The following is a 26,747-nucleotide window of genomic DNA, read 5'->3' as shown; positions in this document are numbered from 1 at the left end:
GTGGAGCTATATACAGGGAGTACCAGTACCAGATCAATGTGGAGCTATATACAGGGAGTACCAGTACCAGATCAATATGGAGCTATATACAGGGAGTACCAGATCAATATGGAGCTATATACAGGGAGTACCAGTACCAGATCAATATGGAGCTTTATACAGGGAGTACCAGTACCAGATCAATATGGAGCTATATACAGGGAGTACCAGATCAATGTGAAGCTATATACAGGGAGTACCAGTACCAGATCAATATGGAGCTATATACAGGGAGTACCAGTACCAGATCAATGTGTAGCTATATACAGGGAGTACCAGTACCAGATCAATGTGAAGCTATATACAGGGAGTACCAGTACCAGATCAATGTGGAGCTATATACAGGGAGTACCAGATCAATGTGGAGCTATATACAGGGAGTACCAGTACCAGATCAATGTGGAGCTATATATTGGGAGTACCAGATCAATGTGTAGCTATATACAGGGAGTACCAGTACCAGATCAATGTGAAGCTATATACAGGGAGTACCAGTACCAGATCAATGTGGAGCTATATACAGGGAGTACCAGATCAATGTGGAGCTATATACAGGGAGTACCAGTACCAGATCAATGTGGAGCTATATATTGGGAGTACCAGATCAATGTGGAGCTATATACAGGGAGTACCAGATCAATATGGAGCTATATACAGGGAGTACCAGTACCAGATCAATGTGGAGCTATATACAGGGAGTACCAGTACCAGATCAATGTGGAGCTATATACAGGGAGTACTAGTCCCAGATCAATGTGGAGCTATATACAGGGAGTACCAGTACCAGATCAATGTGGAGCTATATACAGGGAGTACCAGATCAATATGGAGCTATATACAGGGAGTACCAGTACCAGATCAATATGCAGCTATATACAGGGAGTACCAGTACCAGATCAATGTGCAGCTATATACAGGGAGTACCAGTACCAGATCAATGTGGAGCTATATACAGGGAGTACCAGTACCAGATCAATGTGGAGCTATATACAGGGAGTACCAGATCAATGTGGAGCTATATATTGGGAGTACCAGATCAATGTGGAGCTATATACAGGGAGTACCAGTACCAGATCAATGTGGAGCTATATATTGGGAGTACCAGATCAATGTGGAGCTATATACAGGGAGTACCAGTACCAGATCAATATGGAGCTATATACAGGGAGTACCAGTACCAGATCAATGTGCAGCTATATACAGGGAGTACCAGTACCAGATCAATGTGCAGCTATATACAGGGAGTACCAGTACCAGATCAATGTGGAGCTATATACAGGGAGTACCAGTACCAGATCAATGTGGAGCTATATACAGGGAGTACCAGATCAATATGGAGCTATATACAGGGAGTACCAGTACCAGATCAATGTGCAGCTATATACAGGGAGTACCAGATCAATGTGCAGCTATATACAGGGAGTACCAGTACCAGATCAATGTGGAGCTATATACAGGGAGTACCAGTACCAGATCAATGTGGAGCTATATACAGGGAGTACCAGTGCCAGATCAATATGGAGCTATATATATGGAGTACCAGTACCAGATCAATATGGAGCTATATACAGGGAGTACCAGTACCAGATCAATATGGAGCTATATACAGGGAGTACCAGATCAATATGGAGCTATATACAGGGAGTACCAGTACCAGATCAATGTGGAGCTATATACAGGGAGTACCAGATCAATGTGTAGCTATATACAGGGAGTACCAGTACCAGATCAATGTGGAGCTATATACAGGGAGTACCAGTACCAGATCAATGTGGAGCTATATACAGGGAGTACCAGATCAATGTGGAGCTATATACAGGGAGTACCAGTACCAGATCAATATGGAGCTATATACAGGGAGTACCAGTACCAGATCAATGTGGAGCTATATACAGGGAGTACCAGTACCAGATCAATATGGAGCTATATACAGGGAGTACCAGATCAATGTGGAGCTATATACAGGGAGTACCAGTACCAGATCAATGTGGAGCTATATACAGGGAGTACCAGATCAATGTGGAGCTATATACAGGGAGTACCAGATCAATGTGGAGCTATATACAGGGAGTACCAGTACCAGATCAATGTGGAGCTATATACAGGGAGTACCAGTACCAGATCAATATGGAGCTATATACAGGGAGTACCAGATCAATGTGGAGCTATATACAGGGAGTACCAGATCAATGTGGAGCTATATACAGGGAGTACCAGTACCAGATCAATGTGGAGCTATATACAGGGAGTACCAGTACCAGATCAATATGGAGCTATATACAGGGAGTACCAGATCAATGTGGAGCTATATACAGGGAGTACCAGTACCAGATCAATATGGAGCTTTATACAGGGAGTACCAGTACCAGATCAATATGGAGCTATATACAGGGAGTACCAGATCAATATGGAGCTATATACAGGGAGTACCAGATCAATGTGAAGCTATATACAGGGAGTACCAGTACCAGATCAATATGGAGCTATATACAGGGAGTACCAGTACCAGATCAATGTGTAGCTATATACAGGGAGTACCAGTACCAGATCAATGTGAAGCTATATACAGGGAGTACCAGTACCAGATCAATGTGGAGCTATATACAGGGAGTACCAGATCAATGTGGAGCTATATACAGGGAGTACCAGTACCAGATCAATGTGGAGCTATATATTGGGAGTACCAGATCAATGTGTAGCTATATACAGGGAGTACCAGTACCAGATCAATGTGAAGCTATATACAGGGAGTACCAGTACCAGATCAATGTGGAGCTATATACAGGGAGTACCAGATCAATGTGGAGCTATATACAGGGAGTACCAGTACCAGATCAATGTGGAGCTATATATTGGGAGTACCAGATCAATGTGGAGCTATATACAGGGAGTACCAGATCAATATGGAGCTATATACAGGGAGTACCAGTACCAGATCAATGTGGAGCTATATACAGGGAGTACCAGTACCAGATCAATGTGGAGCTATATACAGGGAGTACTAGTCCCAGATCAATGTGGAGCTATATACAGGGAGTACCAGTACCAGATCAATGTGGAGCTATATACAGGGAGTACCAGATCAATATGGAGCTATATACAGGGAGTACCAGTACCAGATCAATATGCAGCTATATACAGGGAGTACCAGTACCAGATCAATGTGCAGCTATATACAGGGAGTACCAGTACCAGATCAATGTGGAGCTATATACAGGGAGTACCAGTACCAGATCAATGTGGAGCTATATACAGGGAGTACCAGATCAATGTGGAGATATATATTGGGAGTACCAGATCAATGTGGAGCTATATACAGGGAGTACCAGTACCAGATCAATGTGGAGCTATATATTGGGAGTACCAGATCAATGTGGAGCTATATACAGGGAGTACCAGTACCAGATCAATATGGAGCTATATACAGGGAGTACCAGTACCAGATCAATGTGCAGCTATATACAGGGAGTACCAGTACCAGATCAATGTGCAGCTATATACAGGGAGTACCAGTACCAGATCAATGTGGAGCTATATACAGGGAGTACCAGTACCAGATCAATGTGGAGCTATATACAGGGAGTACCAGATCAATATGGAGCTATATACAGGGAGTACCAGTACCAGATCAATGTGCAGCTATATACAGGGAGTACCAGATCAATGTGCAGCTATATACAGGGAGTACCAGTACCAGATCAATGTGGAGCTATATACAGGGAGTACCAGTACCAGATCAATGTGGAGCTATATACAGGGAGTACCAGTGCCAGATCAATATGGAGCTATATATATGGAGTACCAGTACCAGATCAATATGGAGCTATATACAGGGAGTACCAGTACCAGATCAATATGGAGCTATATACAGGGAGTACCAGATCAATATGGAGCTATATACAGGGAGTACCAGTACCAGATCAATGTGGAGCTATATACAGGGAGTACCAGTACCAGATCAATGTGGAGCTACATACAGGGAGTACTGGATAGATAATAATTAGAGTAAAATAAAGAACAGAGTAGCAGCAGTAAATGGTGAGTGTAAAAGTATGTGTGTGTGAGTGTAGTTGTTGGAAGTTTACATACACCTTAGCCAAATACATTTAATCTACATTTCTAACAATTCCTGACATTTAATCTAAGTAAAACTTCCCTGTCTTAGGTCAGTTAGGATCACCACTTTATTTTAAGAATGTGAAATGTCAAAATGATAGTTGAGAGAATGATTTATTTCAGCTTTTATTTCTTTCATCACATTCCCAGTGGGTCAGATGTTTACATACACTGAATTAGTATTTGGTAGCATTGCCTTTAAATTGTTTAACTTGGGTCAAACGTCTCAGGTAGCCTTCCACAAGCTTCCCACAATAAATTGGGTGTATTTTGGCCCATTCCTCCTGACAGAGCTGGTGTAATTAAGTCAGGTTTGTAGGCCTCCTCGCTCGTACACGCTCGTACACGCTTTTCCAGTTCTGCCCACACATTTTCTAAAGGTGTGAGGTCAGGGCTTTATGATGGCCACTCAATACATTGACTTTGTTGTCCTTAAGCCATTTTGCCACAACTTTGGAGGTATGCTTGGGGTCATTGTCCATTTGGAAGACCCATTTGCAACCAAGCTTTAACTGATGTCTTGAGATGTTGCTTCAATATATCCACATCATTTTCCTACCTCATGATGCCATCTATTTTGTGAAGCGCACCAATCCCTCCTGCAGCAAAGCAACCCCACAACATGATGCTGCCACCCACATGCTTCACGGTTGGGATGGTGTTCTTCGGCTTGCAAGCCTTCCCCTTTATCCTTCAAACATAACGATGGTCATTATGGCCAAACAGTTCTATTTTTTGTTTCATCAAACCAGAGGACATTTCTCCAAAAAGTACGATATTTGTCCTCAAGTGCAGTTGCAAACCGAAGTCTGGCTTTTCTATGGTGGTTTTGGAGCAGTGGCTTCTTCCTTGCTGAGCGGCCTTTGAGGTTATGTCAATATAGGACTTGTTTTACTGTGGATACAGATCATTTTGTACCTGTATCCTCCAGCATCTTCACAAGGTCCTTTGCTGTTGTTCTGGGATTGATTTGGGGTAGAAGCTGTTGAGGAGCCTTTTGGTCCTAGATTTGGCGCTCCGGTACTGTTTGCCATGCGGTAGCAGAGAGATCAGTCTTTGACTTGGGTGACTGGAGTCTCTGACAATTTTATGGGCTTTCCTTTATGGGCTTTCCTCTCTGTTATATAAGTCCTGGATGGCCGGAAGCTTGGCCCCAGTGATGTACTAGGCCGTACGCACTACCCTCTGTAGCGCCTTGCGGTCAGATGTTGAGCAGTTGCCATGCCAGGCGGTGATGCAACAGGTCAGGATGCTCTCGATGGTGCAGCTGTAGAACTTTTTGAGGATCTGGGGAACCATGCCAAATCTTTTCAGTCTCCTGAGGGGAAAAGGTGTTGTCATGCCCTCTTCATGACTGTCTTGGTATGTTTGGACCATGTTAGTGCATTGGTAATGTGGACACCAAGGAACTTGAAACTCTCGACCCGCTCCACTAAAGCCCTGTTGATGTTAATGGGGACCTGTTCTGCCCGCTTTTTCCTGTAGTCCACAATCAGCTCCTTTGTCTTGCTCACATTGAGGGAAAGGTTGCTCTCCTGGCACCACACTGCCAGTTCTCTGACCCCCTCCCTATAGGCCGTATAATTTTTTTGTCGGTGACCACGCCTACCACTGTTGTATCATCAGCAAACTTAATGATGGTGTTGGAAGTCGTATTTGGTCACACAGTCGTCGGTGAACAGGGAGTACAGGATTGTACAAAATAAACACCCCTGAGGGGCCCCAGTGTTAAGGATCAGCATGGCAGATGTGTTGTTGCCTACTCTTACCACCTGGCGGCAGCCCAGCGGCTTTGTGAATGTTGACCTTTTTTAAAAGGTTTTGTTCACATCGGCTACCATGAACGTTACCACACAGTCATCCAGAACAGCTGGTGCTCTCGTGCATGCTTCAGTGTTGCTTGCCTTGAAACGAGCATGAAAGACATTTAGCTCATCTGGTAGGCTCGCCTCACTGGGCAGCTCGTGTCTGAGTTTCCCTTTGAAGTCCGACGAGCGTCGGAGCCGGTGTAGAAGGATTCAATCTTAATCCTGCATTGACGCTTTGCTTGTTTAATGGGTTGTCTGAGGGCATAGCGGGATTTCTTATACGCATCCGGATTAGTCTCCCATTCCTTGAAAGCGGAAGCTCTAGCCTTTAGCTCGATGCGGATGTTGCCTGTAATCCATGGAGAAAAGAATCAGGAGGATAGAATTATGGTCAGATTTGCCAAATGGAGGGTGGGGGAGAGCTTTGTATGCATCTCAATGTAAATGTAGTCTAGGATTTTCTTTCCTCTGGTTGCACATGTGACATGCTAGTAAAAAAATGTGTTAAAACTGATTTGTTTGCCTGCATTAAAGTCCCCGGCCACTAGGAGCGCCACTTCTGGATGAGCATTTTCTTGTTTGCTTATGGCCTTATACAACTCATTGAGTGCGGTATTAGTGACAGCATTGGTTTGTGGTGGTCTGTAGACAGCTACAAAAAATATAGATGAAAACTATCGGGTAGATAGTGTGATCTACAGTTCATCATGAGGTACTCTACCTCAGGCAAGCAATACCTCAAGACCTTAATATTGACAAATAGACACACAACACCATCTCTCGTCTTACCAGACGTAGCTGTTCTGTCCTGCCAAAACACAGAGAATCCAGGCAGCTGAATATTATCCTTATCGTCGCTCAACCACGACTCTGTGAAACAAAATATATTTTTTAATGTCCTGTTAGGATATTCTCGAGCGGAGATTCTAGTTTATTTTCCAGTGATTGCACGTTGGCCAATAGAACGAATGGTAGAAGCAGGTTACACACTCCCTGACTAATTCTCACAAGACACCCCGATCTCCCTGTATTTCTGTCTTCTCTCCACGCAAATGACGGGGATTTGGGCCTGGTCTCGGAGGATCAGTATATCATTCACGTCGGACTCATTAAAGAAAAACTCTTTGTTAAGTTTGAGTTTAGTAACCGCTTTTCTGATATCCATACGCTCTTTACGGTCACAAGAGACAATAGCAGCAAGATTATGTACAAAATAAGTTACAAACAATGCGGAAAAAAACACACAATTGGTTAAGAGCCCGTAAAACGGTGCTATTATTGTAGATGATTCTGTGCTTCCAACTTTGTGGAAACAGTTTGGGAAAGACCCTTTACTGTTTCCGTATGACAATTCCCTGTGCACAAAGCGAGGTCCATACAGAAATGGTTTGTAGAAATCGGTATGGAAGAACATCACTGGCCTGCACAGAGCCCTAATCTCAACCCCATCGAACACCTTTGGGATGAATTGGAACGTCGACTGAGAGCCAGACCTAAAATCACCCACCATATCAGTGCCTCACTAATGCTCTTGTGGCTGAATGGAAGCAAGTCCCCGCAGCAATGATCCAACTTCTAGTGGAAAGCCTTCCCAGAAGAGTGGAGGCTGTTATAGCTGCAAAAGGGGGGACCCAACTCCATATTAATACCCATGATTTTGGAATAAGATGTCCAATGAGCAGGTGTCCACATACTGTTGGTCATGTAGTGTACATACAGACTAATACGAAATGTTCTGAGAACACGTTTTATAGCCAGGAAGGCGGAGCTTCCGAGGGCGGACCGTTGGGCATGATTTCAGTTTGCTTCAAGTGAATAGGACTCGTCTTTGACTCCTCATAACATGTTATAACCAGTGACCGACTGAAAGGGAAATCTACCAAGGTACTGCAAAATGTAGTTGAATTAGCTACTCGTTGAACTACATGTCGTTTTCTACTCCTCTAATACAAAATGTCAAACCAAGGTGCATTTTTGTCAACTTTTTGGCACACCTCTTTGGAATTCAAGGTAGGTGTGCTGGCATCTGTCCAGAAGTGCAGTCAGTTCGCTTGAACGTTTGCTACGTTGCTGAACAACACGTTTCCCCAAAAAGTTATTGTTAGGGGGGCTGAGTCACAGATGTGATCTTCCTGCCTGGTTCTGTGTCCCCCTCCAGCTTGTGCGGTGGAGGAGATCTTCGTGGGCTATACTTAGCCTTGTCTCACGGTAGTAAGTTTGTGATCTGTTGATATCCCTCTAGTGGTGTGGGGGCTGTGCTTTGGCACGGTGGTGGGGTTATAATCTGCCTAGTTGGCCCTGTCTGGGGGTATCGTCAGATGGGGTCACAGTGTCTCCCGACCCCCCTATGTCTCAGCCTCCAGTATCTATGATGCAATAGTCTATGTGCGGGGGGCTAGGGTCAGTCTGTTCTATCTGGTGTAATTCTCCTGTCTTATCTGGTGTCCTGTGAATTTAAGTATGCTCCCTCTAATTCTCTCTCTCCCACTCTCCCTCCCATCCCGGAGGATCTGTGCCCTAGGACCATGCCTGAGGACTACCTGGCCTGATGACTCCTGGTCACGCTGCTGCTCCAGTTTCAACTGTTCTGCCTGCGGCTATAGAACAGTCTCCTCCCCCTCAGTCTCCTCCCACTCAGTCTCCCACAGAGTTCCCATCTAGAGTCCTGTGTTCCCTGTCACGTTGAAAAGAAGGTCCAGTGTTGTGGCTGCGTTCAGCAGGGCACCGCGTTCTAGAACACTATCATGCCTGAGTGCCGGTCTGTTTCTGCTATCATCCGAACTCCTTGTCACTCATTGCAATGTTTGGCTTGACAATGAAAGCGATGACGTTGGCATGAGCACAAAGATCTGTGAACAGGCTACACAAACAAACTTTGGTAGAATTCGGGAATCACAATCAGTTCTATTTGTGATGAATTGTAATCTGCAGGGTTCCACAACGTTTGCCGACTCGATGGGACACAGAGGTTGATTAGTGCTGTGGCTATCATAAGCAACAGTGTGTTCATTCATAATGCCCTGACTGACAACAGCTTACTCCAACAGCTGAACATGATAGAGACAATCAGTAGATAACGGCAACATATAAATGAGGAGATAAGATCTGCATCGAGTACTGTATTCACGATCATCTGTCACACCACAATCTATTGATTACGTTTTTTAATTGATTGGTTCTAGTGGCCGATGATGAAGGTACATAAAAAAAAACACCAGCCTATTTCCTATGAAGTGCACTCCTTTCGAACACAGCTCTATGGGCCCTGGGCAAGAGTAGTCCACTATATAGGGAAAAGGGTGCCATTTTTTGACGTGACCTCCCTTATCTTTCTGAGGTCAATGTGAATGTGATAGCCCCTGCCGCTACTGTGGCTGTATTGATCCTGGGTTCAGGAATAGCTCAGGGCAGACAGACGGGCAGCATCATCATCCCATTGATCAACGAAATGCAGTCAGATCATTACTCTTCTGCATTTCAAATGGCAGCCTGTTATCTATATATTTCACTACTTTTGACCAGGGCACACATGGGGTGACCTATGGGATACAGCCATAGTGATTCCTCTGTAAATCCAGTACTGCAGTGATAAAGGTGCAGCGCGGGGACACACTACATTTAGTGACTTCAATCTACTATGGACTTCAATTCAGATACTCTGCAGCATTATAGGCTATCACTTTGTTAGAGTACACTTGGTGAGAGTCTAGAAAAGTAGTGGAGTGGAATGATAGATTTTAAAAACTGGTTAGTCTTTTCTAGTCTTATTGGTTGAAAACGGTCAACATCTTTTATCAGGATGTGATTTGCAGCTGTGTGATGGCTGAAGAAAGACCATCACAAAAACGTGACTAAAACTAGAGAGCAATAGTAATGGCGTCTTTTTGACGGCACCAACTGAGGCTAGCTCCGCCATGGTTCGGTTGTGGTAAATACAGGCTCAGGAGATCTTATACGTTCTGTTCTATGAGGTCATCTTCATCAGTTAACGTCACTTTTTGTGCATTTTGAAGACTTGATGTAATCAAAGCAAGCACATAAAGGGTTCATAATTCATGAAGGTCATGTTAACTGACAGATATTATCTCATAGAACATATAACATCTCTTACACCTGTGTTTACCACAGACCTTATTTTCAGAGTTTATCCAAAACCTTAACAAAACCCCTATTCATTACCCCGTAAGCTTTGACCAACGAGCCACGGCCAACTCATTTACATTTTTTTAGGACTACAAGCTAGCGAGCTCTATGTCTTGTAACAGAACATTACTATCTCTACTGTGGAATATTCCACAGCAATGAGTCCAGCCAGCTGTCTTTCCCCTGTTCCTGTTTATCTGTCCTCTCCTAGTGACCAGAGAGCGTCCCCCCCCCCACGCCCCCCCCTCCCGTGGTCCGCCTCCGGAGAACAGACTAACCCTGAGGTTGTTTGTGTGTTTTACTCACAGCAGGTTGGTGGAAGTTGTTCAACAGCTGTTTCTGTAGAAACGCAGCACAACGGCTTTCAATAAAGCTGCCTCGTTCTCTTTAGCCTGGTCCCAGATCTGTTTGTGCTGTCTTGCCAACCCGGAAAAGACTTGGCAACTCATGACAACTCAAGACAGCACAAACAGATCTCTCCACTCCACTCTTCCTGGAAGCCAAATGCTTGGGAATGGGAAGTCACAAGGCTTTGTCTGTGGCCTTGATGTTTGTGGGGCTCTCACCTCTGACAGATAAGACAGGCAGGTGTTAGTGCACCATGCAACTCAACGATAAACCTTAAAGGGGAAGTTCATCCAAAAACACTTCTGGGCTCTTTATAACACTTGCCTGGAAGTTTGTCAGTACCCCCAGACAATTTCTAGGTACATTGCTTGAGTACGTAGATTTCTGTATGTTTATATAAACATGCCACATTTCCAAAATGACCTAAATATGCATTAAAAACCATGTGTATTTATCGTTACATAAACAACAATTGGTGACTTGGCATTGACTTATATGTAAAAAGTATTTTATTTTATTTTAAATAAGACCTACTTTATGCTAGCGCGAAGGTCTTCCGTATCGTCTATAATCCGTTGATTTTATTCTTCGTAGTTCTAAGATTGATAATTACACGAGGCAGGGATGAAGGAGCATGTTACTATTGGTCTTCAATAAAGGAAGTAAGGACGACAGGAAGCAAAACAAAGAGAAGTACACAAAGTAGCTAGGCAAGTGGTTAGTAGTGGTTTCCAATCTCTGAAGTAAAGTTGTAGGCGAATCATACTCGAGTAGCTGAGTAACTTCAGGGAAGTAAGTAGGCAGAATATCTGCCCAGAATTCAGGGGCATTATTGCGCCCCCCGGGCGCAATAATGTCCCTGTCAGATACAAATATATTGCACATCTTCACTCTTTTCCTGACCACGGTAGAACTATGTGTTGGGGCCCGAACCATCATTTCTCCATCACCAAACTTCACAGTTGGCCCTATGCATTGGGGCAGGTAGCGTTCCCAGACTTGTCCTTCGGAATGCTAGATGGTGAAGCGTGATTCATCACTCCAGAGAATGTGTTTCCACTGCTCCAGAGTCCAATGGTGGTAAGCTATATACCACTATGGCTGACGCTTGGCATTGCGCATGGTGATCTTGGGCTTGTGTGCTGCGGCTCGGCCATGGAAACCCATTTCATGAAGCTCCTGACAAACAGTTCTTGTGCTGACGTTGCATCCAGAGGCAGTTTGGAACTCGGAAGTGAGTGTTGCAACTGAGGGCCGACGATTTTTAGGCACTTCAACACTCGGTGTTCCCGTTCTGTGAGCTTGTGTGGCCTACCAATTCGCGGCTGAGCCTTTGTAGCTCCTAGACGTTTACATTTCACTATAACAGCACTTACAGTTGACCGGGGCATATATATAGGGAATATATATATATATATATAGCAGGGGTTTATATATATATAGTGTAAATCAGGGGTCTCCAACAGGTCGAATTCTGAAACTACATGTTCACGTGTTCCACCGTAAACTGTCATAAACAAAAAGTATCAGACTGAGCAAGCTTCCACAGTGACGAGGAGAAGTGGATGGACTACGCTCCTCATGGAGTTAAAGAGTTTAAAACCACATGATTCCCTTAGTGAGGTCACCTGTTAAAGCAGGGGTTTAAAACCACATGATTCCCTAGTGAGGTCCCCCTGTTAAATCAGGGGTTTAAACCACATGATTCCCTAGTGAGGTCACCCTGTTAAATCAGGGGTTTAAACCACATGATTCCCTTAGTGAGGTCACCTGTTAAAGCATGGGTTTAAAACCACATGATTCCCTAGTGAGGTCACCTGTTAAATCAGGGGTTTAAAACCCCATGATTCCCTAGTGAGGTCACCTGTTAAAGCAGGGGTTTAAAACCACATGATTCCCTAGTGAGGTCCCCCTGTTAAAGCAGGGGTTTAAACCACATGATTCCCTATTGAGGTCACCTGTTAAAGCAGGAGTTTAAATCACATGATTCCCGTAGTGAGGTCCCCCTGTTAAAGCAGGGGTTTAAACCCCATGATTCCCTAGTGAGGTCACCTGTTAAATCAGGGGTTTAAAACCACATGATTCCCTAGTGAGGTCCCCCTGTTAAAGCAGGGGTTTAAACCACATGATTCCCTAGTGAGGTCCCCCTGTTAAAGCAGGGGTTTAAACCCCATGATTCCCTAGTGAGGTCCCCCTGTTAAAGCAGGGGTTTAAAACCACATGATCCCCTAGTGAGGTCCCCCCGTTAAAGCAGGGGTTTAAAACACATGTTAGTCATTCCTCTTTCCCCCAGTCCTTCTCATTACTAAACAAGCACTGTTGGCTCATCTCGCCTCTCCATTTGTACACATCTCCGCCTCAGCGATTCTGAGCGAACAATATCAACCAGCCACTTCAACATTGGACAAAAAAATGATAATCGGGATGCCCTCCTGTCGCCACGGCAGCCACTTTTACTCAGTAAGCCGTTGCCTAGCAATGCCAGTGGAGCAGCGACGATGGCCTGACATGAGGACTTGTCTGGAGCATAGAAATAGAAATAATAGAATGAATGAACATGGACTGGAATGGGAATGTGCGTTCTAGTAATTCGATTTCTATGGTCTGGACTATGGTGGCCCTCCTCTCTGTCTGAGCTCAGCTAGCTGAAAGGGCCTCTTTCAATTGATGTGGGGAGGAGAGGGAGGGAGGGAGAAGGCTGGGGGACATTGGGGATATGTTGGGTTTGTTGTGGCAGGAGTGGGTGGCAGTCTCTCTCTGTCTCTCTCTGTCTCTGTTCACTTTCTGGGAATGACATGACAGCAGAATGTGAGACAGAACAAATGTGTGTTGAGAATACCCCAATACCATCATCCCCCCTAATCACAGACCTACTTATGAAAACCTTTTAACTCCATGAGGAGCATAGACCATCCCTTAATGTTCTCCACCTCACTGTGTTAAACCCTTTAACCCAATGACTTTCACCATAACGCTTGCGTGTTTTGTACTTCTAACCCCCTTTAAAAGGTGCGTTTGAGCTACATACTTCTGGGTTGTACCATTATGTACTTCTGCATCCATAGATACCAACCACTAGTCTGTGTGATAAACAGGGGCTGAGCTAGAGCTGTGTTTCTGAAACAAGGGTGGTTCCTGAAGGGGCCTGGTGACAGCTATTTTCACAAAAACCTCTGGCGAGTCCGAACGGTTTGAGCTATAACCTGTATCTATGAAAAGCTGAGACACATGAACACATTCCCAAACTACACAAGAGTCATTAGAAGGTAAGGGGTTCTTCTACATAGAAGATCATAGTAAATCCCAGGACATAGTGTCTATAATACTGTAAGGGGTTCTTCTACATAGAAGATCATAGTAAATCCCAGGACATAGTGTCTATAATACTGTAAGGGGTTCTTCTACATAGAAGATCATAGTAAATCCCAGGACATAGTGTCTATAATACTGTAAGGGGTTCTTCTACATAGAAGATCATAGTAAATCCCAGGACATAGTGTCTATAATACTGTAAGGGGTTCTTCTACATAGAAGATCATAGTAAATCCCAGGACATAGTGTCTATAATACTGTAAGGGGTTCTTCTACATAGAAGATCATAGTAAATCCCAGGACATAGTGTCTATAATACTGTAAGGGGTTCTTCTACATAGAAGATCATAGTAAATCCCAGGACATAGTGTCTATAATACTGTAAGGGGTTCTTCTACATAGATCATGGGAAATCCCAGGACATAATGTCTATAATAATGTAATTTGCTCACATAGTTGCTGTCACAAACTCCACACAGTTATCTCTGACTAGTTGGAAATGTATGTCCCACCGAGCAAACAAGTTCTGTACTTACAGCGTTCATATGAGTTCATGTGGACCTCATTTTCTAATTTGACATTTGTCAATAAAACTCATGAATGCAACTGTTTGTGTTAGATAGTTTTGTGCCCTGGTTGTCCTGACCAGAACATGGGAAAACACTTCATTGTAGCCCTGGTTGTCCTGACCAGAACATGGGAAAACACTTCATTGTAGCCCTGGTTGTCCTGACCAGAACATGGGAAAACACTTCATTGTAGCCCTGGTTATCCTGACCAGAACATGGGGAAAACACTTCATTGTAGCCCTGGTTATCCTGACCAGAACATGGGGAAAACACTTCATTGTAGCCCTGGTTATCCTGACCAGAACATGGGAAAACACTTCATTGTAGCCCTGGTTGTCCTGACCAGAACATGGGAAAACACTTCATTGTAGTCCTGGTTGTCCTGACCAGAACATGGGGAAAACACTTCATTGTAGCCCTGGTTATCCTGACCAGAACATGGGAAAACACTTCATTGTAGCCCTGGTTATCCTGACCAGAACATGGGAAAACACTTCATTGTAGCCCTGGTTGTCCTGACCAGAACATGGGAAAACACTTCATTGTAGTCCTGGTTGTCCTGACCAGAACATGGGAAAACACTTCATTGTAGCCCTGGTTATCCTGACCAGAACATGGGGGAAACACTTCCTTGTAGCCCTGGTTGTCCTGAAAATAAAACCCTTCATTGTGAGGCTCTAAATCTGAGGGCTGGACATGCAGATGAATGACAGTCAGATGAAATGAAAAGCCAATTTTAGATGTGATCTAAGGACTGATAGGGTTAACTCAAGAGGACAGGCCATCCACTAATGTTCTCTGCGGCACCCGGATCGTCAGCCCTCTGCTTTTTTTAGGGGTACTCAGGGGTCAAGATGAAAATAGAGACATCCATACCCACTGCTGGCTTTGTCTGGCTGGTCTTCATTGACTCTACTGGACCCCGGCACATAAACCTCTGTGTTAGGCCTACATGAATACACGTACCAGCACCCATCCTAACACTCCCAGTCCTAATCTCAGAACTCAAAGCTTGTGCGCTAGCTAGCTAGCTACTCGACGTGACAGTCTGTCACAACACAGTACACATCTCCTATCATTACATTCCCTCCATTACCAAACACAGAGCAGACTGTGGCAACAGACATTATCTTGGAAACCATTTGACAGAACTAGTTACTGACAACCAAAACTAGTTACAGACAACCATAACTAGTTACAGACAACCATAACTAGTTACAGACAACCCCATTCACCACTCCATAACTAAGTACCACATTCACCACTCCATAACTCAGTACCACATTCACCACTCCACAACACAGTACCACATTCACCACTCCACAACTCAGTACCACATTCACCACTCCACAACTCAGTACCCCACTCCACACTCCACAACTCAGTACCACATTCACCACTCCATAACTCAGTACCACATTCACCACTCCATAACTCAGTACCACATTCACCACTTCGTAACTCAGTACCACATTCACCACTCCACGACTCAGTACCCCATTCACCACTCCACAACTCAGTACCACATTCACCACTCCATAACTCAGTACCACATTCACCACTCCACAACTCAGTACCACATTCACCACTCCACACTCCACGACTCAGTACCACATTCACCACTCCACACTCCACAACTCAGTACCACATTCACCACTCCATAACTCAGTACCACATTCACCACTCCATAACTCAGTACCACATTCACCACTCCATAACTCAGTACCACATTCACCACTCCATAACTCAGTACCCCATTCACCACTCCACAACTCAGTACCACATTCACCACTCCATAACTCAGTACCACATTCACCACTCCACAACTCAGTACCACATTCACCACTCCACAACTCAGTACCACATTCACCACTCCATAACTCAGTACCACATTCACCACTCCACACTCCACAACTCAGTACCACATTCACCACTCCATAACTCAGTACCACATTCACCACTCCACAACTAAGTACCACATTCACCACTCCATAACTCAGTACCACATTCACCACTCCACACTCCACGACTCAGTACCACATTCACCACTCCACACTCCACAACTCAGCACCACATTCACCACTCCACGACTCAGTACCACATTCACCACTCCATAACTCAGTACCACATTCACCACTCCACAACTTAGTACCACATTCACCACTCCATAACTCAGTACCACATTCACCACTCCATAACTCAGTACCACATTCACCACTCCACACTCCACAACTCAGTACCACATTCACCACTCCATAACTCAGTATCACATTCACCACTCCATAACTCAGTACCACATTCACCACTCCACACTCCACAACTCAGTACCACATTCACCACTCCATAACTCAGTACCACATTCACCACTCCACAACTTAGTACCACATTCACCACTCCATAACTCAGTACCACATTCACCACTCCATAACTCAGTACCACATTCACCACTCCACGACTCAGTACCACATTCACCACTCCACACTCCAAGACTCAGTACCACATTCACCACTCCACACTCCACAACTCAGTACCACATTCACCACTCCATAACTCAGTACCACATTCACCACTCCACACTCCACAACTCAGTACCACATTCACCACTCCATAACTCAGTACCACATTCACCACTCCACAACTAAGTACCACATTCACCACTCCATAACTCAGTACCACATTCACCACTCCACACTCCACGACTCAGTACCACATTCACCACTCCACACTCCACAACTCAGCACCACATTCACCACTCCACGACTCAGTACCACATTCACCACTCCATAACTCAGTACCACATTCACCACTCCACAACTTAGTACCACATTCACCACTCCATAACTCAGTACCACATTCACCACTCCATAACTCAGTACCACATTCACCACTCCACACTCCACAACTCAGTACCACATTCACCACTCCATAACTCAGTATCACATTCACCACTCCATAACTCAGTACCACATTCACCACTCCACACTCCACAACTCAGTACCACATTCACCACTCCATAACTCAGTACCACATTCACCACTCCACAACTTAGTACCACATTCACCACTCCATAACTCAGTACCACATTCACCACTCCATAACTCAGTACCACATTCACTCCACACTCCACGACTCAGTACCACATTCACCACTCCACACTCCACAACTCAGTACCACATTCACCACTCCACACTCCACAACTCAGTACCACATTCACCACTCCACACTCCATAACTCAGTACCACATTCACCACTCCACACTCCACAACTCAGTACCACATTCACCACTCCATAACTCAGCACCACATTCACCACTCCATAACTCAGTACCACATTCACCACTCCACAACTCAGTACCACATTCACCACTCCACACTCCACAACTCAGTACCACATTCACCACTCCACACTCCACGACTCAGTACCACATTCACCACTCCACAACTCAGTACCACATTCACCACTCCATAACTCAGTACCACATTCACCACTCCATAACTCAGTACCACATTCACCACTCCACAACTTAGTACCACATTCACCACTCCATAACTCAGTATCACATTCACCACTCCATAACTCAGTACCCCATTCACCACTCCACAACTCAGTACCACATTCACCACTCCATAACTCAGTACCACATTCACCACTCCACAACTCAGTACCACATTCACCACTCCACAACTCAGTACCACATTCACCACTCCATAACTCAGTACCACATTCACCACTCCACACTCCACAACTCAGTACCACATTCACCACTCCACACTCCACAACTCAGTACCACATTCACCACTCCACACTCCACAACTCAGTACCACATTCACCACTCCACACTCCACACTCCACAACTCAGTACCACATTCACCACTCCATAACTCAGTACCACATTCACCACTCCACAACTCAGTACCACATTCACCACTCCATAACTCAGTACCACATTCACCACTCCACACTCCACAACTCAGTACCACATTCACCACTCCACACTCCACAACTCAGTACCACATTCACCACTCCACACTCCACAACTCAGTACCACATTCACCACTCCATAACTCAGTACCACATTCACCACTCCACACTCCACGACTCAGTACCACATTCACCACTCCACACTCCACAACTCAGCACCACATTAACTCAGTACCACATTCACCACTCCATAACTCAGTACCCCATTCACCACTCCACAACTCAGTACCACATTCACCACTCCATAACTCAGTACCACATTCACCACTCCACAACTCAGTACCACATTCACCACTCCACAACTCAGTACCACATTCACCACTCCATAACTCAGTATCACATTCACCACTCCACACTCCACAACTCAGTACCACATTCACCACTCCACACTCCACAACTCAGTACCACATTCACCACTCCACACTCCACAACTCAGTACCACATTCACCACTCCACACTCCACACTCCACAACTCAGTACCACATTCACCACTCCATAACTCAGTACCACATTCACCACTCCACAACTCAGTACCACATTCACCACTCCATAACTCAGTACCACATTCACCACTCCACACTCCACAACTCAGTACCACATTCACCACTCCACACTCCACAACTCAGTACCACATTCACCACTCCACACTCCACAACTCAGTACCACATTCACCACTCCATAACTCAGTACCACATTCACCACTCCACACTCCACGACTCAGTACCACATTCACCACTCCACACTCCACAACTCAGCACCACATTCACCACTCCATAACTCAGTACCACATTCACCACTCCATAACTCAGTACCACATTCACCACTCCATAACTCAGTACCACATTCACCACTCCACACTCCACGACTCAGTACCACATTCACCACTCCACACTCCACAACTCAGCACCACATTCACCACTCCACGACTCAGTACCACATTCACCACTCCATAACTCAGTACCACATTCACCACTCCACAACTTAGTACCACATTCACCACTCCATAACTCAGTACCACATTCACCACTCCATAACTCAGTACCACATTCACCACTCCACACTCCACAACTCAGTACCACATTCACCACTCCATAACTCAGTATCACATTCACCACTCCATAACTCAGTACCACATTCACCACTCCACACTCCACAACTCAGTACCACATTCACCACTCCATAACTCAGTACCACATTCACCACTCCACAACTTAGTACCACATTCACCACTCCATAACTCAGTACCACATTCACCACTCCATAACTCAGTACCACATTCACCACTCCACGACTCAGTACCACATTCACCACTCCACACTCCACGACTCAGTACCACATTCACCACTCCACACTCCACAACTCAGTACCACATTCACCACTCCATAACTCAGTACCACATTCACCACTCCACACTCCACAACTCAGTACCACATTCACCACTCCACACTCCATAACTCAGTACCACATTCACCACTCCACACTCCACAACTCAGTACCACATTCACCACTCCATAACTCAGCACCACATTCACCACTCCATAACTCAGTACCACATTCACCACTCCACACTCCACAACTCAGTACCACATTCACCACTCCACACTCCACAACTCAGTACCACATTCACCACTCCACACTCCACGACTCAGTACCACATTCACCACTCCACAACTCAGTACCACATTCACCACTCCATAACTCAGTACCACATTCACCACTCCATAACTCAGTACCACATTCACCACTCCACAACTTAGTACCACATTCACCACTCCATAACTCAGTATCACATTCACCACTCCATAACTCAGTACCCCATTCACCACTCCACAACTCAGTACCACATTCACCACTCCATAACTCAGTACCACATTCACCACTCCACAACTCAGTACCACATTCACCACTCCACAACTCAGTACCACATTCACCACTCCATAACTCAGTATCACATTCACCACTCCACACTCCACAACTCAGTACCACATTCACCACTCCACACTCCACAACTCAGTACCACATTCACCACTCCACACTCCACAACTCAGTACCACATTCACCACTCCCACTCCACACTCCACAACTCAGTACCACATTCACCACTCCATAACTCAGTACCACATTCACCACTCCACAACTCAGTACCACATTCACCACTCCATAACTCAGTACCACATTCACCACTCCACACTCCACAACTCAGTACCACATTCACCACTCCACACTCCACAACTCAGTACCACATTCACCACTCCACACTCCACAACTCAGTACCACATTCACCACTCCACACTCCACACTCCACAACTCAGTACCACATTCACCACTCCATAACTCAGTACCACATTCACCACTCCACAACTCAGTACCACATTCACCACTCCATAACTCAGTACCACATTCACCACTCCACACTCCACAACTCAGTACCACATTCACCACTCCACACTCCACAACTCAGTACCACATTCACCACTCCACACTCCACAACTCAGTACCACATTCACCACTCCACACTCCACACTCCACAACTCAGTACCACATTCACCACTCCATAACTCAGTACCACATTCACCACTCCACAACTCAGTACCACATTCACCACTCCACAACTCAGTACCACATTCACCACTCCATAACTCAGTACCACATTCACCACTCCACAACTAAGTACCACATTCACCACTCCATAACTCAGTACCACATTCACCACTCCATAACTCAGTAACACAATCACCACTCCATAACTCAGTACCACATTCACCACTCCACGACTCAGTACCACATTCACCACTCCACACTCCACGACTCAGTACCACATTCACCACTCCACACTCCACAACTCAGCACCACATTCACCACTCCATAACTCAGTAGCACATTCACCACTCCACACTCCACGACTCAGTACCACATTCACCACTCCACACTCCACAACTCAGCACCACATTCACCACTCCATAACTCAGTACCACATTCACCACTCCACAACTTAGTACCACATTCACCACTCCATAACTCAGTACCACATTCACCACTCCATAACTCAGTACCACATTCACCACTCCACACTCCACAACTCAGTACCACATTCACCACTCCATAACTCAGTATCACATTCACCACTCCATAACTCAGTACCACATTCACCACTCCACACTCCACAACTCAGCACCACATTCACCACTCCATAACTCAGTAGCACATTCACCACTCCACACTCCACGACTCAGTACCACATTCACCACTCCACACTCCACAACTCAGTACCACATTCACCACTCCACACTCCATAACTCAGTACCACATTCACCACTCCATAACTCAGTACCACATTCACCACTCCACAACTCAGTACCACATTCACCACTCCACAACTCAGTACCACATTCACCACTCCACAACTCAGTACCACATTCACCACTCCATAACTCAGTACCACATTCACCACTCCACAACTCAGTACCACATTCACCACTCCACAACTCAGTACCACATTCACCACTCCATAACTCAGTACCACATTCACCACTCCACACTCCATAACTCAGTACCACATTCACCACTCCACAACTCAGTACCACATTCACCACTCCACAACTCAGTACCACATTCACCACTCCACAACTCAGTACCACATTCACCACTCCATAACTCAGTACCACATTCACCACTCCACAACTCAGTACCACATTCACCACTCCATAACTCAGTACCACATTCACCGCTCCACACTCCACAACTCAGTACCACATTCACCACTCCACACTCCACGACTCAGTACAACATTCACCACTCCACACTCCACAACTCAGTACCACATTCACCACTCCATAACTCAGTACCACATTCACCACTCCATAACTCAGTACCACATTCACCACTCCACACTCCACAACTCAGTACCACATTCACCACTCCATAACTCAGTACCACATTCACCACTCCATAACTCAGTACCACATTCACCACTCCATAACTCAGTACAACATTCACCACCGGTGTGATTCGATAATTCATGAAGTATGTTTAACCACCCGGTTTTAACTAAAGTATGCATGTGTGTAGAAGCGTACGGACTGGGCTGGCCGAGAGATATGTTATTATTGGAGTGCTCCCTAAATGGAACACTATTACCTATTTAGTGCACTAGTTTTTACCAGGGCCGTATATAGGAAATAGGGTGCTCTTTGGGATGCATGCCTGGTTTTCATACAGAGTGGCCTCAGCCTCATCATTGGGAATACTACTGAGCTGAACCCCACGGCTCGGGCCACTGGGCCAAAGTTCAGGTTTTATATAAGGGCATGTGTTACGTAAGACCACTGCAGCTAGGGTCTGAGTCTGAGCTGTAAAACTACTGCGGGGTCTGAGTCTGAGCTATAAAACTACTGCGGGGTCTGAGTCTGAGCTGTAAAACTACTGCGGGGTCTGAGTCTGAGCTGTAAAACTACTGCGGGGTCTGAGTCTGAGCTGTAAAACTACTGCGGGGTCTGAGTCTGAGCTGTAAAACTACTGCGGGGTCTGAGTCTGAGCTGTAAAACTACTGCGGGGTCTGAGTCTGAGCTGTAAAACTACTGCGGGGTCTGAGTCTGAGCTATAAAACTACTGCGGGATCTGAGTCTGAGCTGTAAAACTACTGCAGGGTCTGAGCTGCTACAGTACTCATACATCATTCATACCCTAGCTAAAGCTAAATTAGGATTTTTTTTCATCACTTCTAAAACAAAATCTGCCCTGCACTGCAAAGAAAAGGAAGTTCCCTGGTTCTACCTCTGACTAAGTAGACTGACATTTTTTTTATGTTAAGCTACAGAAGGTTACATTCAGAAGATGAATAGTCAAACCCCCTGCCCAGGATTCTATTACTGCACTCTTTGGAAAAAAGGAGTTAACTATAACCTAAAAGGGTTCTTTGGCTGTCGCCCTAGGAAAAGCATTTGAATAACACTTGTTGGTGGTTCCAAGTAGAACCCTTTTGGTTCCAGGTAGAACCCTTTTTGTTCCAGGTAGAACCCTTTTGGTTCCAGGTGGAACCATTTAGACAAGGGGGAAACAAAAAGGCTTCTTCTAAGGGGACAACCAAACCTTTTTTTCTAAGAGTTTAGCTTTCCAGACTGATTGTCAATTGATAGTGTTCATTTGGATGTATATATTTTATTGACAAATGAGGGTCTGGTTCAAATAAAATACATTATTCCTGTCTCATCTACTAACATTCAACACCTATGTGGGACTCTCAAAATACAAGTGTCACACAAAATTCTGCCTGTAGGTTGATGTATAAATTTGACCAGGTGAAACTAACCTGCCACAGAGATGATGAAGGAAGCGTCCATGGCATCGATACCCAGGTTCCTGGCCCGGGCAGACAGGTGGAAGTAGGGGATGAAGTAAGCCAGCTGGCTAAACACCAGGGACCAGGTATAGATGCAGAAAAAGGGGTTCTTTAACAGGGAGAAGTCCAGGACTCGGTTTTTCACGAACAGTGGGATAGGGTCGTCCACGGTGGTGGTGCCGTTCGGCGAGGAGAACCCAACCACAGCGGAACCGTTTATGCTAATGGTACCGTTCTGTTCCACAGGGCTGGGGGTGTCTGTGAGTGGCGTGGTGGGGGACTGCTCCTGAACGTTCCCGTTCACCTGCCTGTTCTGGACACGTTTGGTCAGTTCAGGGTTTGGTGGAGGTGGGTGGCTGTGGTTGCTCTGACCCAGCCCATGGGTCGTGGCCTTCTCTTGGGTCTCAGCTTCCCAGTGGAGGGGTGGAGGAATGGAACGGGAAGAGTCTGATTTGGCGATACCATTGGTTAACGGCGTGGATCCGTTAAGGCAGCATCCATTCTGAGGGCAGTTCTTTTCCTTCTCTGGACCTATCAGAGGGCTTTTTTGGATGATTGACGATGAGGATGAGGAAGGGGGTGGTGCAGGCTTCACGTGGATGGGTCTTAGCAGCATCCCAGAGGCCACCAGGTTCAACATCAGGCCTCCCAGGATCAGCAGAGCTCCTGTGGAAATAACAAAGGCGTGCCACAGGCTCTTTACAGGGTCAATCTAAAATAAGCATACAGTAGACGTGTGACAGACAGAGAAATATACATAATTTTCACATCATAAAATGATGAATCATGAAATACTTCCCACACACCAACAGACATAGTGTGTGTGTCTGTCTGTGTGTCAGTACCTTGCCAGGCATACTTTTCCAGCAGCAGCTGAGTGAAGGGGGCGAGGGCGAAGGTCAAGCCCATCCCAGACCTTCCGATGGAGTAGGCCGTCGCTAACCTCTTACGGAAATATGTTGCCGTGGCAACTGAGGTGGCTTGGTACAGGAGCGCAAACCCAAGGCCTGAGAGGAGATACATGACATGTTTATGATCATAAACTGGGTGGTTCAAGCCCTGAATGCTGATTGGCTGAAAGTCGTGGAATATCAGACTGTATACCCACGGGTATGACAAAACATTTACTGCTCTACTTATGTTGGTAACCAGTTTATAATAGCAATAAGGCACCTCGGGGGCTTGTGACATATGGTCATTATACCACGGCTAAGGGCTATGTCCAGACACTTCTGGTTGCGTCCTGCCTAAGAACAGCCCTAGCCGTGGTATACTGGCCATATATCACACCCCCCTGTGCCTTATTGCTTAATCATATACTTATGATTCAGAATTCTTCATTAAGAAACCTGTGATTTCTCACCAAAATACAAACGCTAGACAGATAACCCCCTCAGTTCTAGTATATCAAATACCTCAAGACAAATACTTGCAAGTATACAAATTAAGACTTAGGACCCAGGGCTACTTTGCTTTGTAGCACGGCTAGTGGCTGCACTTTAACCTTCAACCTCTTTAACTGTTTGAGCTTTTAACTTGTTAGCTTACCTACAATCAGCCCCATGCTGATATAGAGGAATACCACGCTGGTAGCAAAGATACTCAGGAGGAAGCCAACACTGACCAGTACAGCCCCGGCTATAGAGGTCACTCTGTTACCCAACTTCGCACAAGCTACAGAGGCCAAGGGACCTACACAGGAACAAACAGATAAACTTGAAAATGTGTCCCATACTTTGTTCATTCATCCATCCATCCACTAATTTCTTAGTTAGAAAGACAGGTGTCAGATTTTGTCAGTGGTTAAGGCGATGCAACACAAGAGCCAGACCCCCAGACCTCAGACCCAGACCCCCAGACCTCAGACCCAGACCTCAGACCCAGACGGACGAGTTATGTGGTCAGACTTTGGTTTCATGTGAACTCTGACCTTGAGCGAGACACGCACGCGCGCACGCACGCACGCACGCACACACACACACACACACACACACACACACACACACACACACACACACACACACACACACACACACACACACACACACACACACACACACAATTGTAGTTTGAATGTTTTCCTGTCATGTGAACTCTGACCTCCTGAGAGCCGCAGGCTAGACATGATGGAGCCGATCCAGCTGATACTCTCTGCTGACCCTCCGAACTCATCCTGGAACGCCACGAAGAAGATCCCAAAGCTTTTTAGGGTCCCCATCACCAGCACATTCACCTGGAGGCATAGACCGACGGAGGGAGGTACACAGATAGGCAGGCAGACAGACACACGCAGGCACAAACACACACACACACACAAACCAACACATGAGCACATGGTCTGCCACACTACAACCATGCAGGGTTGGGGTCAATTCCTTTTCAATTCAGGAAGTACAGTACACTACAATTCAAATTTACTTCAATGCTGGAATTGGAATTTGGTTTATTTTCCAAATGGACCACAACCTTGTGTAATTGCATAACATATCAACAATTATTTCAAGGAATGCTAGAAACATGTCTAATAGATAAACATTTCGTAAACCTCCCAAAAAACACCCAAAGATGAGGAAAGAAGAAGCCGTACCAGGAAGCAGTGAAGTACGACCATCCAGCCCCAGCCACCGTCCGGGGGGTCTTCATATTGGATCTCCTTCTCTTTCTTCTCATCCTCGGTCTTCATACTGGTATTACTTCTCCTGAACAGGTTAACCTTGGCAACCTTGGGCTCGCTGCAAACAAACCACAACAATGCAACACTTTCAAAGTACACCATATCCATATGTAATACTTTCATATCCATATATAATACTTTCAAAGTACACCATATCCATATTTAATACTTTCATATCCATATATAATACTTTCAAAGTACACCATATCCATATGTAATACTTTCAAAGTACACCATATCCATATGTAATACTTTCAAAGTACACCATATCCATATGTAATACTTTCAAAGTACACCATATCCATATGTAATAATTCCATATCCATATATAATACTTTCAAAGTACACCATATCCATATATAATACTTTCATATCCATATATAATACTTTCAAAGTACATCATATCCATATATAATACT

The 26,747-nt window shown here is 45.3% G+C and overlaps 1 protein-coding gene across 1 annotated transcript in view; it reads right to left on the bottom strand.

Annotated features, from left to right (window-relative positions):
- slc16a4 (solute carrier family 16 member 4) overlaps positions 1-26,371 on the bottom strand; it is a 47,188-nt gene extending 20,817 nt beyond the window's left edge. Inside the window, exons 1-5 of the mRNA XM_046337900.1 lie at positions 26,242-26,371; positions 25,755-25,887; positions 25,203-25,346; positions 24,500-24,661; positions 23,625-24,320 (exon numbers count right to left, since the gene is read on the bottom strand). Coding sequence (XP_046193856.1) covers positions 23,625-24,320; positions 24,500-24,661; positions 25,203-25,346; positions 25,755-25,887; positions 26,242-26,337 — 1,231 coding nt within the window. The 5' untranslated portion in view covers positions 26,338-26,371. The remainder of the gene's footprint in view (positions 1-23,624; positions 24,321-24,499; positions 24,662-25,202; positions 25,347-25,754; positions 25,888-26,241) is intronic.
- Between the last annotated feature and the right edge of the window lie 376 nt (positions 26,372-26,747).

Source organism: Oncorhynchus gorbuscha, linkage group LG03 (genome assembly GCF_021184085.1).
Source record: "Oncorhynchus gorbuscha isolate QuinsamMale2020 ecotype Even-year linkage group LG03, OgorEven_v1.0, whole genome shotgun sequence".
Lineage (NCBI taxonomy): Eukaryota > Metazoa > Chordata > Actinopteri > Salmoniformes > Salmonidae > Oncorhynchus > Oncorhynchus gorbuscha.
This window is presented reverse-complemented; position numbering and strand designations above follow the sequence as displayed.